At 48.0% G+C, this 17,030-nt stretch overlaps 1 protein-coding gene across 1 annotated transcript in view; it reads left to right on the top strand.

Annotated features, from left to right (window-relative positions):
• IRAK4 (interleukin 1 receptor associated kinase 4) overlaps positions 1 to 17,030 on the top strand; it is a 77,641-nt gene that overhangs the window by 10,448 nt on the left and 50,163 nt on the right. Inside the window, exon 2 of the mRNA XM_073573239.1 lies at positions 13,125 to 13,294. Coding sequence (XP_073429340.1) covers positions 13,134 to 13,294 — 161 coding nt within the window. The 5' untranslated portion in view covers positions 13,125 to 13,133. The remainder of the gene's footprint in view (positions 1 to 13,124; positions 13,295 to 17,030) is intronic.

Here is a 17,030-nt window from a genome sequence, read left to right as displayed (position 1 = left end):
GTGTACTGCTACCTAGGTCAGGCTCCGTGCTCTGCCTGTATACACTACGCCGTCTGCCTGGGCTGCTGAGTTTGTACTGCTACCTAGGTCAGGCTCCATGCCCTGCCTGTGTATACTGCACCGTCTGCCTGGGCTGCTGAGTATACTGCTACCTCGGTAATGCTCCGTGCTCTGCCTGTATACGCTACGCCGTCTGCCTGGGCTGCTGAGTTTGTACTGCTACCTAGGTCATGCTCCATGCCCTGCCTGTGTATACTGCACCGTCTGCCTGGGCTGCTGAGTATACTGCTACCTCGGTAATGCTCCGTGCTCTGCCTGTATACACTACACCGTCTGCCTGGGCTGCTGAGTGTACTGCTACCTAGGTCAGGCTCCGTGCTCTGCCTGTGTACACTTCACCATCTGTCTGGGCTGCTGAGTTTGTACTGCTACCTAGGTCAGGCTTAATGCTCTGTCTGTGTACACTGCACCGTCTGCCTGGGCTGCTGAGTGTACTGCTCCCTAGGTCAGGCTCCGTGCTCTGCTTGTATACACTACACGGTCTGCCTGGGCTTCTGGTTGTGTATTGGTACCTAAGCCTGGCTCCGTGCCCAGGGAGAGGTGACACTGCTGGAACAGTGGGCACTAGCTGTTATTATTTTACATTGGGAAATAAAGGAATTGAAAATACTTTTTCCAAGTAGTGGACAACCCCCGTTGAGCAGTTTGAGTGGTGATTATATGACTACTCATGTGATTAGCATAATTACAGTGACATGTCGAGAGGCAGGTAGAGAAGTTATTCGGCATGTCATCAGAAGTATGAGAAATGCTTATGGGTCATCATGTGAGGACCGCTTAAGGCCTGTTTCACACTTCCGTTTGTGACCATCAGTCAAGATCCGCCGATTTGAAAAAAAAAATGGATCCGTCTTTTTTCTTGGCTGATCCGTTATTTTCCTCGTAGACTTGCATTATCGGCGGATCTTGACGGATGGTCGTCCGTTCGATCCGCTTTTGTACGGATCCGCCAAGATTTTGGCGTCCGCTCAGCGGCCCGGACAGAGCATGTAACGTTATTTTGTTCTCCGGATCCGCTATTTACTAAATTAACCCGCATTTCTGTCTGGCTGCTGGATATAAAATCTCTCTCCATGACATAATCCTCCACATCGCCGCTCCTTTACAGCAACTTCTCCACGATAGCGCACCTACTGATGCCGCGACCAACACTGCTGCTCCCGCTACTTCACCGCTGCTGATCCCGCCGTGCCCACAGCTCCCGCGTCACCACGCCCGCTCACGGACAGCGCTACATCGACGGTATTTTTACTTTTTTTTTTTTCACAGGCGCGGTTCCTTTAATTTTTCAACTTCGGCAGATCCGTACATCCGCCGATCCGATGCCACCCGTTCCTGTCAGTCCGCCTGCGGATCCGTTTTCCGCTATTTTGGCGAACTCGGACTGACAGGAAAAACTGAAGTGTGAATCAGGCCTTAGCAGGCAAGCAGAGCTGACTCCCGATGGAGTGTATTACACACTATTAAGAGTATCAATTGTACAGTACTTAATTTTATAATTAATGAGGCTAGCATAAATACAGATGTAGTAACCCTTATCAGATGAAATCCTTTTATTAGCATAGTCATGTATCTGTCATATATTTTGCTATCTAACAAGTTATGGATATTGTTGAGCATTCCGATACCGCAAGTATCGGGTATCGGCCGATATTCACTGTATCGGAATTCCGATACTGAGTTCCGATACTTTTAGCATATCGAATACTGGCATCGGAAGTTCCCATAATGCTATGAGCCAGTTTGATTTGATTCAGCCAATGACAATCCTCAGAAGTGTGGGCACATCCTGTTAGGCATGTTAACTAATGGCATGGCTGTGATTGGCTGCTGAAATGATGTCATGATGCACTATAAAAGCCGCCGCCGCCATTTCGGGTTCACTCTGCTGTGAATTCAGTTATAGGGACAGGTTGCTGTTCAAGACTGTGAGGGACAGTTAGCGATAGCGATTTTCACAATCACAGTGTGCTTTACTCAGGCTACATAATCCACCACTGTAGCTTTCTTTTGCCTTGCAGCAGTGTTCACAGCTGTCTGCAAGGGCTGTGTGAGTGCAGCTCACGCTGAGTAGTGTGTCCTGCAGCCACGTCTGGTTGTAGGCCGCTCAGCGTGTGTCACTGCCTCATACATATTTTTTCTTTTTTTGCTGCTCATTTTTCATTCTCCTATTAGTGTGCACTGTGCATCCATCCGTATCCATATACGTTGGATGCAAACACTATAGGAGTAGACAGCAGAGCCTCTCTGCAGCCTTTCAGTGCTAGTGCCCAGTTTGCTACACTGTTCACGGCTGTCTGAGAGGTCTCTGTGTGTGAGTGCAGCTCACGCTAAGTAGTGTGTCCTTCAGCTACGTCTGGTTGTAGGCCGCACAGCGTGCGTCACTGCCTCACACATATTTTTCTTTTATTGCAGCTCATTTTTTATTCTCCTATTAGTGTGCATCGATCCGTATCCATCTACATTGGTTGGTTGCAAACACTATATAGGAGTAGATAGATGAGCCTTTTTTCTGGCTTGTGCCCTTCAGCTGCAGCCAGATTAGTATTACCCTATTTTTTGGAGCCTCATCTTTTGCATTGTAGGTTACCTTCCTGCATTGTAATAGCTCCAAAAAGTTTGTGATACTATCGCTTTCAAATCTTTGGTCACATCCTTTTCGTTTTCTTTCAAAAAAAAAAAACAAAATAAAGTTCACCAAACACTCCATTTGACAGTTGTGTAGGCCACATTAGCTCCTATTAAAGTGTAGTCCACACACACTCTTCATAAAATTAGTGTTTCTTATACCTGTTACCAGCTGTTCAGGAATAAGCACACTAAGCCCCCCCTTTGTACTTTTCTGCTTATCTTTATCAGTCTACCAAGATGAAGAAGGCAGGGAGTAAGGCACGTGGGCGTGGAGTTTCAGCAGGGAGAGGACGTGGGGATTCTGTGCCTGCTGCGGGCACCAGTGAGTCAGCATCCCCCAGTTTTAGCAGGCAACAGTCCTTTATGCGCAGCTTTGTAGGACCTCGCCGTACCCCACTGCTGCGGGATGAACAAATTGAAGCCGTTGTCGGATGGATGGCAGCTAACGCATCGACTTCAATGACTTCCACGTCCTCTCAGGGCCAGAGCACTGAAGAGCAACCATCTGTCTCTTCACCTGCCAAAGTGCCCAGGCAGTCTGAGAGCACTGGACAGGAGCCATCTCTACTTCTGTTCTCTGAATCTGTTGGCTTGGAAAGAGGGGGCCAGCCAACCAGCATTCAAGAACGTGAAGAAGAGGGAGTATGCAGTGATGTGCAACTTCTTTGTCCCTCTGAATCTGAAGAGGCGGGTGGGCCAGTGCCTATGGTCAGCACACCTCAGTACGCATCAGATGATGACGAGACTCAGGTGCCACTTTCTGGTGCATACGGTGCTGGCGAGACAACCCAGGAGAAGCAGGTGTTTGAAGAGGGGAGTGCAGATGATGAGTTCCTTGACCCATCATGGCTTGAGGAACAGGAAGGTGGTGGGAGCAGCTCTGAGGAAGAGATTCCCCGAACGGCCAAAACAGGAGGGAGGGGGCAGACTTGGTTGCCTGTAGCCTCCACTTCAGCACTCGTTAGGAGCATTCCTCTTTCAAAAGCCAAAACGGGCGCTCCCAAGACTTGCAGTGCGTGGTCCTTATTTGACACAGTTGCAGATGACATTTGCTTTGTCAAATGCAAGCTGTGTCATCAGAAAGTCAAAAGAGGGAAAAATGTCAGCAACCTCAATACCACAAATATGTGGAACATGTGCGGACCAAGCACGAGGTGGAGTTACACAGACACACTGAAGACGTAGGCCAATGTACAGCACCACCTCTTCAGCTCGTGTTGGGACCTCTTCCTCCAGCTCACACACAGCTGGTTCGGCTTCCTTACAGGATCGCCAAGGAAGAACCTCTGGCACTGTTGTCCGGAGACCCAGTGACATTCCACCCACAGCACCACGTTCCCAGTCATCCTCACACTCCCAGGCCACTCTACAGCCATCGGTAGCACAGGCATGGGATAAAAGGCGGCCGTACTCGGCAAACCATCCCCGAGCACAGGCTCTGAATGCTGGCACTGCCAAACTACTGGCCCTTGAAATGCTCTCGTACAGGCTGGTGGAGACTGACACCTTCCGGAACTTCATGGCATTGGCAGTCCCACAATACACCGTGCCGAGTCGCTTTTATTTCAGCAGGCAAGCCGTCCCTGCCCTGCAAAAACATGTGGAGGGAAAAATAAAACATGCACTACTAAACGCCGTCAGTTGCAAGGTCCACCTGACCACCGATGCGTGAACCAGTAACCATGGACACGGACGATACCTTTCCCTCACTACCCATTGGGTCAATGTTGTGGAGCCGGGTACAGATCTGGAGAGTGGCGCTGTACGTGTTCTGCCAACTCCACGGATTGCAGGAATCCAGCCTCTACACATTGACTCCTCCTCCTACTCAAGTTCCTCAGAAACAGCGCTGCAGGAGCCTGTTACGACCGATATGAGCACAGCTGTGGCCAAACGTCAACAGGCCGTACTCAAATTAATTTCTTTGGGGAATCGAAGTCACACAGCGCAGGAGCTCTGGAATGCCATCAAGCAGGAGAGCGACGTGTGGTTTGTGCCAGCGAATCTCCAGCCGGGCTTGGTAGTGTGTGACAATGGCCGTAATCTGGTGGCAGCTCTGGGCCTAGGCAACTTCACTCACATCCCATGTCTGGCACATGTGCTGAACTTGGTCGTGCAGAGCTTTCTGAGGGACTATCCAGATGTTGATGCACTGCTGCACAAGGGCCACATAGAGTGCGCTCACTTGCGGTGTTCCAGCACGGCAAGATCGCGCCTTGCTGCTCTGCAGCGCCGATTCCGCCTTCCGGAACATCGCATCATATGTGACCTACCCACCAGGTGGAATTCAACGTTACATATGTTGGAGCGGTTGTGTGAGCAGCAGGCAGCAGTCATGGAGTACCAGCTGCATCAGGCGCAAACGAGTCGCACTGTGCGCCGGTCACACTTCAGCACCACTGAGTGGGCCTCTATGAAGGACATCTGCCTCGTTTCGCGTGCCTTCGAAGATTCCACGCGGATGGTGAGTGCAGATGATGCACTAGTCAGCATGACTGTCCCCCTTATCTGCCTGCTTCAAAAAACACTGCAAGCACTAAGGGAGGAGGTTTTGGAAGAGGTGGAGGATGAGGAGTCACAAATGCCATCTGCTTCTGGACAGTAAGCGCTACGTGGTTCCTCACAAAGGCCTAGGCAGGGGACACTGTGAGGAGGATGAGGAGGAGTCAATGGAGTAGGAAGACATCTCTCCAGAGGAGGAGGAAGACATCTCTCCAGAGGAGGGAGGTACACAATGCTCTAGTCAGTATGTACAGCGAGGGTGGGGTGATGCAGAGCAGGCAGAGATGACGACTCAAGCAGGGGACAGCGTTTCTTTGGCATGTGGGAGTCTGCAGCACATGGTTGATTTCATGCTGCAGTGCCTGAGAAACGACCGCCACATTGCCCACATTCTCAACACGACTGATTATTGGGTGTACACCCTCCTAGATCCTCGCTACCGGGACAACTTACAAAGCCTCATACCACCGTTGAACCGGGAGCGTAAACTGCGGGAGTACCAAGACACACTGGTGCAGTCCAACATGTTCTCCATTCCACCCGACAGCAGAGCTGCTAGTGCTTTACAAAGCAGCTCTGTGCGTCGAGGCAGTGGAGGAAGCTCGGCACAAAGAGGGAGCTGAGGCAGCGCCTCAGCACAAGGCAAGACCACTATGGCCCAAATGTGGCGAAGTTTTGTGTCCCCGCCACAAATGTCTACACCATCACAGACCGCTCCAGTCAGCAGGAGGCAACGTTCCGTCAGATGGTGACAGACTACATGTCTTTCCCTGTCAGTGTACTCCCAGATGGCTCTTCCCCCTTCAAGTTTTGGGTCTCTAAACTGGATACGTGGCCAGAGCTTAGCCAGTATGCATTGGAGGTGCTGGCTTGCCCTGCTGCCAGTGTATTATCGGAATGCGTCTTTAGTGCCGCAGGTGGTGTACTAACAGACCGTCGCACGCGACTATCCTCCGATAACGTTGACCAGCTTACTTTTCTGAAAATGAACAAGGCCTGGATCTTGCCAGAATTTGCCAGGCCTCTTCCCGAATAAATAATTGGTTGGAAACAGTATCCAGGTCTCCTGTTGTGTTCATGTTTCTACAACCTGAACTGTAATCCCTGGGTTTCAACACAGCCAGTTGTCGCTCAGAAGTGCCGTCTGCACAGAGAAAAACACTTGCTCCTGTGTTAGTGGTGTTCAGTAACGCAAGCTGCTCCCCTGCTGTTTGGACGGCAAAGTCTCCTGCTCCCTCCACATTCAAACTGCTACTGATTTTTAACCGTGCTCCACTTAGGCCTCTGGCTCCACTGTCTCTAGTTTTTCCCCTGGCCTCCAACCCCGCCAGTTTCTGCTCTGAAGTGGCGTCTGCACAATCCACACTTGTTCCTGTGTTACTGGGGCTCAGTCACGTCAGTTGATCCCCTGATGTGTGTCCGGCAATGTCTCCTGCTCTGTCCACATGTGGACAGAGCAGGAGACATTGCTGGACACACATCAGGGGATCAACTGACGTGACTGAGCCCCAGTAACACAGGAACGAGTGGATTGTGCAGACGCCACTTCAGAGCAGTAACTGGCGGGGTTGGAGGCCAGGGGAAATACTAGAGACAGTGGAGCCAGAGGCCCTAGTGGAGCACGGTTACAATCAGTAGTAGTCTACAACCTATATAAAACTTGCTGCAAGTTGGCCTCCGCCTGCTGCATGCTTGATCCTGGGCTCCAACAACGCCAGTTGGTGTTCAGAAGTGCCGTCTTCACAGAGTAAAACACACTAGCTCCTGTGTTAGTGGGGTTCAGTAACGTCAGCTGTTCCCCTGCTGTGTGGACGGCAATGTCTCCTGCTGCCTCCACATGCAAAAAACATCAGGCCTCTGCCTGCTCCATGCTTGATCCTGGGCTCCAACAACGCCAGTTGGTGTTCAGAAGTGCCGTCTTCACAGAGTAAAACACACTAGCTCCTGTGTTAGTGGGGTTCAGTAACGTCAGCTGTTCCCCTGCTGTGTGGACGGCAATGTCTCCTGCTGCCTCCACATGCAAAAAACATCAGGCCTCAGCCTGCTCCATGCTTGATCCTGGGCTCCAACAACGCCAGTTGGTGTTCAGAAGTGCCGTCTTCACAGAGAAAAACACACTAGCTCCTGTGTTAGTGGGGTTCTGTAACGTCAGCTGGTCTCCTGCTGCCTCCACATTCAAAAACCATCAGGCCTCTGCCTGCTCCATGCTTGATCTTGGGCTCCAACAACGCCAGTTGGTGTTCAGAAGTGCCGTCTTCACAGAGTAAAACACACTAGCTCCTGTGTTAGTGGGGTTCAGTAACGTCAGCTGTTCCCCTGCTGTGTGGACGGCAATGTCTCCTGCTGCCTCCACATGCAAAAAACATCAGGCCTCAGCCTGCTCCATGATTGATCCTGGGCTTCAACACAGCCAGTTGTTGCTCGGATGTGATGTCTGCACAGAGAAAAACACATGCTCCAGTGTTAGTGGGGTTCAGTAATGCCAGCTTCTCCCCTGCTGTGTGGATGGCAAAGTCTCCTGCTGCCTACACAGTCACACTACATCTTATTTTCTACTCGTTCCAAGTAGGCCTCAGCCTGCTCCATGATTGATCCTGGGCTTCAATACAGCCAGTTGTTGCTTGGAAGTGCCGTCCGCACAGAGAGAAACACTAGCTCCTGTGTCAGTGGGGTTCAGTAACGCCAGCTGCTCCCCTGCTGTGTGGATGGCAAAGTCTCCTGCTGCCTACACAGTCACACTACTACTGATTTTTAACCGTGCTCCACTGTCTCTAGTATTTCCCCTGGCCTCCAACCCCGCCAGTTGCTTCTCTGAAGTGGCGTCTGCACAATCCACACTTGTTCCTGTGTTACAGGGACTCAGTCACGTCAGTTGATCCCCTGATGTGTGACCGGCAATGTCTCCTGCTCTGTCCACATTCCCATTGCTAGTAGTGGGAATGTGGATAGAGCAGGAGACCTTGCCGGACACACATCAGGGGATTAACTGACGTGACTGAGCCCCTGTAACCCAGGAACAAGTGTGGATTGTGCAGACGCCACTTCAGAGCAGCAACTGGCGGGGTTGGAGGCCAGGGGAATTACTAGAGACAGTAGAGCCTGAGGCCTAAGTGGAGCACGGTTACAATCAGTAGTAGTGTACAACCGATATAAAACTTGCTTCCAGTAGGCCTCAGCCTGCTCCATGATTGATCCTGGGCTTCAACACAGCCAGTTGTTGCTCAGAAGTGCCATCTGCACAGAGAAAAACACATGCTCCAGTGTTTGTGGGGTTCAGTAACGGCAGCTGCTCCCCTGCTGTGTGGACGACAAAGTCTCCTGCTGCCTCCAAAATCACACTGCATCTTATTTACTACTCGCTCCAAGTAGGCCTCAACCTGCTGCATGATTGACCCTGGGCTCCAACATCGCCAGTTGCTGCTCAGAAGTGTCTTTGGCACGGGTTCTCCCTCCTGCCCAGCCTGGTTCCAGCACGCCTGCTGTTTCCGGGGATTGTCAACGTCACTTTGCCACCAATACGTTGTCCTGTCGTGTTGCGGTCGGGTTAGCCGAGTCTATGGTGCCTGCAGTTTCGGTGCTTCCTATGTGGGCTGCGGGTTCTGGTAATAAAGGCTGGTTTCGTAGTGCCAATAGGACAAGCACCCCCTGTTGGACTGTGGGTTTCGGTAACTGCGTCCTGCTTGCGGCCTTGCAACTTTGTTTATTATGGGTACCTTGTGCTACCCATCCGGGTTCCAGCACCATCAGCTGGTTCTCGGCAGTGCCTTTGGCCTAGGTGCCTCTTTCTCGGTATCTGAGTTCCAGCACCATCAGCTGGTCCTTGGTAGTGCTTTGTAGCACAGGTACCTCCTGCTTATTAACCGTGTTCCAGCACCGTCAGCTGGTCCACGGTTGTGCCATTGGCTCTTGTTCCTTCAGCTGCCACTCTGGGTTCCAGCACCGTCAACTGGTTCTCGCTAGTTCCATTGACTCTTGTAGCTTCTGCTACCCATCCGGGTTCCAGCACCGTCAGCTGGTTCTCGGCAGTGTCTTTGACACGGGTACTCCCTCCTGCCCAGCCTGGTTCCAGCACGCCTGCTGTTTCCGGGTAGTGTCAACGTCACTTTGCCACCAATACGTTGTTCTGTTGTATTGCGGTCGGGTTAGCCGAGTCTATGGTGCCTGCAGTTTCGGTGCTTCCTATGTGGGCTGCGGGTTCTGGTAATAAAGGCTGGTTCCGTAGTGCCAATAGGACAAGCACCCCCTGTTGGACTGTGGGTTTCGTTAACTGCTTCCTGCTCGCGGCCTTGCAACTTTGTTTATTATGGGTACCTTATGCTACCCATCTGGGTTCCAGCACCGTCAGCTGGTTCTCGGCAGTGCCTTTGGCCTAGGTGCCTCCTTCTCGGTATCCGAGTTCCATCACCGTCAGCTGGTCCTTGGTAGTGCTTTGTAGCACAGGTACCTCCTGCTTAGTAACCATCTTCCAGCACCGTCAGCTGGTCCACTGTTGTGCCATTGGCTCTTGTTCCTTCTGCTGCCCCTTCGGGTTCCAGCACCGTCAGCTGGTCCTCGCTAGTTCCATTTGCTCTTGTTCCTTCTGCTACCGATCCGGGTTCCAGTACCGTCAGCTGGTTCTCGGCAGTTCCTCAGCCTCCTTGTACCTTCTGCTACTTTTCCAAGTTCAAGCTTGTGGAAATGATTTTTGGTTCTCACTCTGGATCTCCCAGACGATGACCCTGAAGACGATGACCCTGAAGACCACACCGAAGAAGACCAAAAAGATGACCCTGAAGAAGATGACCAAGAGGACAAAGAACATGAAGACAACCACCAAGATGCAGAACAACAAGAGACAGAAGACCAAGAAGCAGAAAAACCAAAAGCAGAAGAACATTAAGCATAAGGCCTCTTTCACACTTCAGTTTTTTGCATCAGTTCAAATCCGCCAAAAAGTCAGACAAGCGGATCCGTTCTCAACTGATGTGAACGGATGGCACAGGATCCGTTTTCAGACGGATCCTGAAAATGAGGAAATTTAAAGGAAACGCTGGCCGAGAGAGAGAGAGAATTTTTTTTTTTGTTGTTGTCCGGCACCCAGAAAGAATTTCGGGTTAAATGAGTGTCTGGAGGATCCGCCAGAGAAAAAAACGTTACAAGCTCCGTTTTGAAATCTTTGAGGATGGTGACGGACAGTAAATTTTGGCGGATCCTCACAAAAAACGGATGCAACAGACAGCAAGCCGTCACAATCCGCCATTAATGCAAGTCAATGGGGGAAAAAAACGGATCCTCAAAAAATGAGGATCCGTTTTTTTCAAAACCTGGCGGATTGTGACTGATTGTAAAAAACTGAAGTGTGAAAGAGGCCTAAGACTAAAAATCAGAGGAAATGATGTTATCTAAATTATAAGCAGAAGAAGACTAAGCAGTGTATGGGGGTGAGTCCGTTCCTCCTCGTGGTGCCCCTGGAAAATGGCTGCTGCTGCAGGCCAAACTGAACAAGGACAAATCCTGTGGTAAATCTTTTGTGACAGGCAGAACGGAAGGTGTAATCTTCAAACTTTTATAGATAACAACTACAGGAATGCCTGTCACAAATAAGAATATGATGAAGAAGAAGAATAGGAAGAAGATAAAGAAGTAGAATATGAAGAAGAATAATCGTTGAATAAGAATATGAATAATGTACAAAAAAAGAATAATAGGAAGAAGGTGAAGAAGATGAATAAGGTGAAGAAGTTGTTGATGAAAAAGATGCTGCTGCTGCTGAGGATGATGGAGGAGAAAGTGTGGGAGAAGTAAAAAAGGTGAAGAGCATGGAAGTAGTGAAACATACATATCTGACAAAATATAAAAGAGGTTATCATAGGCAATATCTTTGTAACTCCGAACGTCTTTTAAAAAAAAAAATTTAATTCCTGCTCTTCCATTTGATTGAGCTAAACCTCTATGGCTTTAATGTCTCCTACACCTCCCCCAGTACATTCTACATTATTATTAGTTGTTTTTCTTCATGTAGAATTAACCTACAAGGAAAGAAAGGTTTTTTTTTTTTTAATTCCGATATTTCTGTTCCATTGACTTGAATGGGACTTCCGGGATCGGAATCGGCGATACCCGATGCTTTTTTTATATCGGCCGATCCAATCCGATCCGATAATTTTCAATATCGGGTGGTATCGCTCAACACTAGTTATGGATTGCCACATGTGTACAGGATCAGAACCAATAACAGTACAAAAATACATCACTCAAATTACCATCGGTACATGAATACATGACCAGAACCACTATCGGAACACACAAACATCACCTGAAGCACCATCCATCATTACCTGAATGTCACCAAGAGCACCATCCGTGCATGAATGCTGCACAATCCAAGGGCGGAAGGGTCATCTGTACACAAATCCATGGCTGGAAGCGCCATCAGTACATGGCTACAATCACCATGCTCAGTACAGCGCTCAACTACAATGTCAAGTCAGCCCTATATACAATTGCTGACTAATTGCTTCTCATTGTACCCCCTGCTTAAAATATGACCTCTAGACTGTCTCTCGTGGTACATGGCAACCATGTAGTCTTTTACTTTTTTTTTTAAATGTTTCCTACACACATATCCCCTGCCGAACTATAACTGGCACTGTTTGCCCCATTATCTATAACCACCGCAGTGTTCCCCTTATTAGCTATATCCGCCACACTGCCCCTTTCCATATTGCGCCCCTTCTTCACACTGTGTACCTCCTGTGATGTCTAGGCTCTATACTATACTCCTTCCTCAGTCAGTGTAACAACTGACTTGTAGAATGGCCAAATCCAACTTCCAGGGAGCACCACTTTGCTGCCCCTACAGAGACCTTTCAGACCACCGCATAAGGCTGCCTGACAGCGCCCCTCTGCAGGCTGAGCCCCCAGGCAGATGTCATCTAGTTTTTTCCGCACTTTCTATTTTATATTATAACCTGTACATTACCTTATATAACTGCTGTACTGCACTATAACCTCTAGTGAACAGGTGCTTTTCAATTTAAAACACTTCCCCCTCCATCTTGTACCTATTCCTCACCGCCGGCCGGATTCACACATCCATGTTTCTCACTCCCTCCAAGCAGGGCTGTGGAGTCGGTCAGCCAAACCTCTGACTACTTAATTTCTATGACACCGACTCCACCAAAATGGGCTCCAACTCTACGAATCCGACTCCACAGCCCTGCCAGGGTTGTGGAGTCAGTAAGCCATACCTCCGACTCCTCAATTTCCATGACTCTGACTCCACAGCCCTGCGGCTCCTAGTACAGACAGGAATGCACGAACTGGCCGCAGGCATCTCCTGATCCGAACTCTCCAGCCTCATACAGTATGTCTGTGGCAGCAAGTTTGGGTGAGGAGATCCGCGGCCGGTCCTTGCATCACTGTCCTTTCTCAAACTGCGAAACACTAGTATGTCAATTCGGCCTAACCATTGCCCCCATTCTTCTTGAACCCTAATTTACTTCATAAGTGTTCATAGTCAGAAACTGGCTGAGTAACTGGCTCATGCGTACTATGCCCTGACTGCTGATCAAAACTAGCCCTTTTAACTCTTGTCACACCTTTTTCCTACAGATTGTGAGCTCTTGTGACGAGTCCTGTAATTCAGCGTTTGAATGATTAGTACCTTATCACTCTTGAATGTCTGGTTTTGTTGGTACATGTATTCACTGAATTGTAAGGGGCTCCGGAACATGTTGGTGCTACTGTGAAAGGCATACTAATTGACATCTTGGGTTGTGAGCCCCAATAGGGACAGTGATGATGATGCCTGTAAGACTCTGTGGAAGTAATGGTGCCATATAAGCAAGTAAAGAAAATAGATATAACTGAAACTTACTAATGGTATTTTGTATTATAAGCCAGGAAGTGTTTTCTACATGACCAGATCACTCTTTATATGTTTCTAACAGGATTGTAAAATGAGTAAGACTGTATCACCGTCCACTTATGTGCGTAACCTCAGTCCCGCACTTTTCCGCCAGTTGTCTGATTTTCTTGATCCTCAAGAAGGATGGAAAAGGCTGGCGGTGGATATAAGGAAGTCTTCAGGAGAACCTCGCTATACACAGCTTCATATAAGGTATAAGACTATATTTTTCCCATTATTCATTAGAAAATGTATGTTCTTGAGTTGTCCTCTGTGGCAAAACGTAGGTTTTTGCTCTCCCGAGAGCAGCATAATGTAACTTGCTGTTCTGCATGTTGTGCTGTCTTTGTGATAAAACCACAGATCTGCCAGTTGTCTGAATGATGTCAGCTGTGTTTATGTAAGGAGATGAACATGCTGCCCACTTTGCCCCTTGAGGAGTTTAATGTTATGTTGTGAATCATGATGTATACTGTGAATTGTGATATGCGTTAAAAGTGTTAATAATAATAATATATATATCACCAACATATTCCACAGCACCTTACAGTTTTGCACACACATTATGTGTGTACTTTGACAGTAAGGATAGTGAGAGCTAATGTTTGGGACTAGCCCAGAGTGAGAGAGGATAAGTTGAAGGGGTAAGTGACAATTTCCTATCAGAAAGACGGGCCTGGAGTACATAGAAAGGGGGCCATATGGTCTTTTGTGAGCAGTGCCGCTTTAAGGGGTGCCCCTAAAGAGATAGGAGACAAAAAGGAAATAGATGGCGACATCCGGAGCAGATGTGACTAAGAGACCTCGATCTCCCAAAGACTGATCCTGGGAGAGTACACCTAGCAAAAAGGCCCAGAGTTTAAACTCTTGAAGGTAACGGACCTAGGTATTACTGAGTATGTGAGATGAATAGATTGTCCCAGGTGGGAGTTCCAGAGCGACGCCACTAGAGAAGATAAGTACTTACCATATTGGCACATAACGTGCCGGTGCGTAACAGATGGCTACCGCAATGTTACATGTAACCCGCCCACACCACTGATAGGCAGCTTTTTGGGCACACTGTGCATAGGCTGAAAGCAACCAATCAGTGGTGTGGTTGTTATTATACTTACCTCATGAATATGGTGGACTACATGGCAGCAGGTTTACTAGTCCTCTAGTGATGATCTGCTGCTGATAAAACAGTGGTTTTATCAAATCTACAGCCAGCAGCTCAGTGAGTGACACATCACTTTAATGAAGGTCTCAGTCTCTACATAATACTGCTCTCAGACTAGGTGACTTGGTACAGTCATTGTAGAGATCTGACATGCCAATCATGGAAACTTAGCATAGAAGCTAGTTATATGCAAATCATGATAGAAGTGCACTGGGGCGTGTCACTGCAGCAGGACTGATTTTTCCAAGTGCTTCATTGAGTCACAAATTCCCACATGTAATATGTGCTGAAAGATTCCCTTTTTAAGGGTTAATCCTGCTTTGTTTTTTTCAGAAGCTCACAAATCCTCAACTTTCTGCTTGGTAATGTGCAGTCGTGATTGATATTTCTGGCCAACACCATCTTTGTGATGTTGGACCAAACTGTGTGCTTTGTCTCTACAGCATCGGAAGCACAGTGGCACTGACAGTGGCGGGGATCAGGAGCTAGCATTGCGCTCCTGCGGTCCCAGCCTGCCTTACAAGGAAACTCTTTCAAAGCTTCCAAGCACAGTGCATGTTTAGCCACTGCTCATAGACATCAGTGGTAGCCATATCCCTTGGTAGCAATTAGTAAACTAAAATAAAAACATTGAAGATTTGAAAGAACGTGGCAAAAATATAATAAGTAAATTGCAAAGTTTCTTATTTTTACAAGCACTTCACAAGTGTACCCATCTCAGAAGTAGGAAACAAACCTTTCAAGTGTAACCGTTGTTTTATTTCATAAATCAATAGTACACATGAAAAAATGGATTTTGTAATATATCTTATCACAGAAATCTGCTTCTTTCTCTGCCAAAATTGATCAATTCTTATTAAAATTCTCAATTCTGAGGTAAAATCTGTATTCAGTGAAGACGGACTTTCCCATTGAGAGAGCACTTTTATCATATGCAGAACAGCATAAAAAAAAAGATCAATTCCTGACTTGCTGGTACTTTTGTTCATTCTGCCTCCCAAAAATTGGAATAGAAAGTTATTTAAAAAAAAGTGCTGGAAAATGGTACCAGTAAAAACACCAACTCGTCCCACAAACAAAAAACAAGTCCTCACATGACACTGTTGGCAAAAATATAGAAAAATCATACTCTCAAAATCTGGAGTTGCAGAAAAAAGGCCTAAAATTTTTTTCTAGTGTGTAGTAACATAACATCAAGAACCGATATAAATCTGGTATTGCTGTAATTGTACCGACCCAAAAAAAAAGCAATTTTATCACGTACACCACACAAGCAATGACGTTAAAACTTAAACTAATTCTTTACCTACTGTTGACTTGTTCATGCTGACTCCCAAAGATCTCAGTAAGGCTTTCACATTTATCCTGTGCTCTGCGCTGAGCGCTTACATCAGGGTTTCCGTGTAAATATGTGATTCAGACAGAACCCTATAATGAGGCTGATGGAGGCACTGTGGACTCTGTCTGGCCTATGATCGGTAGATGTAAGTCTTTTAAAGCATGCATAAAACTGTGAGCTACAGTTTTGTGTGCTTCTCAAAAGGACACCTCTGAACAGTAACTCTGCTGCCTTATTATAGTGAATGGACCCGTCGGGGGTATCATCTAAATTGGGTCATTGAGAGATTTAGATGGATAATCCAATATAAGTGGTTTCCATGTTACTGGTAGCACAAAAGCTCTGAAAAAAATGGCTCCTCACCCCCTTCAACCCCAAAAAGAAATCCAGAGAATTCTGCACTCCCAAATGCCCCCCTCCCTTCTAAGCCCCACAGTGTGCCTGAACCACATGTTTGACACTTCTGTAGTAATGAGAGCCCGCTTAAAGGGAATCTGTCACCCTTTTTATCCCCTATTAGCTGCCGGCATAGACATCGGGGGCTTATCTACAGCGTTCTGTAATGCTGTAGATAAGCCTCCGATGTAACCTGAAAGAGAAGAAAAACACGTTATATTATACTCACCGAGGTGGGCGGTCCGGTCCGATGGGTGTTGCGGTCCGGCGCCTCCCTTCTTCATGCGATGACGTCCTCTTCTCACGTCCTGAAATGGCGCAGGCGCATTGCTCTGCCCTGTTGAGGGCAGAGCAGAATTCTGCAGTGCGCAGGCGCCAGACCTCTCCCGAAGCCTGCGCCACTGCAGGACTCTGCTCTGCCCTCAACAGGGCAGAGCAGTGCGCCTGCGCCGGAGCCATTACAGGACGGGAGAAGAGGACATCATCGCATGAAGAAGGGAGGCGCCGGATGGGACGGCGACACCCATCGGACCGGACCGCCCACCTCGGTGAGTATAATATAACGTGTTTTTCTTCTCTTTCAGGTTACATCGGAGGCTTATCTACAGCATTACAGGATGCTGTAGATAAGCCCCCGATGTCTATGACAGCAGCTGCAAAGCCAAAAAAAAGGGTGACAGATTCCCTTTAATTTAGGGTTACATGTCTTCAGAAGCACAAGCTGGCTACTAAAATGTGGGCAATACAATATACTGGGCACTACACTGACAAATTTGTAATTTTGACTTGGCAACATTCACTCCCTCTTTTTTTTTTTTTTTTCTTCTGGAAAACGCCCATGGAGTCAAAATCGTCACTACAGCTCTAGATAAATTCCCAGAGGGGTGTAATTTCCAAAATGGGGTCACTTGAAGGGAGATCCTGCTCTTCTTGCAATTAATGGCTCTGTATATGAAGTCCACAAACTATTGTTCAATCATTTGTTCTTCCAAGACACAAATAGCGCTCTGTGCCAGCCAGTCCTGTACAACCACATATGGCATATTGCCACG

The sequence above is a fragment of the Dendrobates tinctorius genome, unplaced genomic scaffold (assembly GCF_039654945.1).
Source record: "Dendrobates tinctorius isolate UK_male_01 unplaced genomic scaffold, ASM3965494v1 ptg000035l, whole genome shotgun sequence".
Lineage (NCBI taxonomy): Eukaryota > Metazoa > Chordata > Amphibia > Anura > Dendrobatidae > Dendrobates > Dendrobates tinctorius.
Note: the sequence above shows the minus strand (reverse complement) of the source record. Positions and strands in the feature narration are given on the sequence as shown.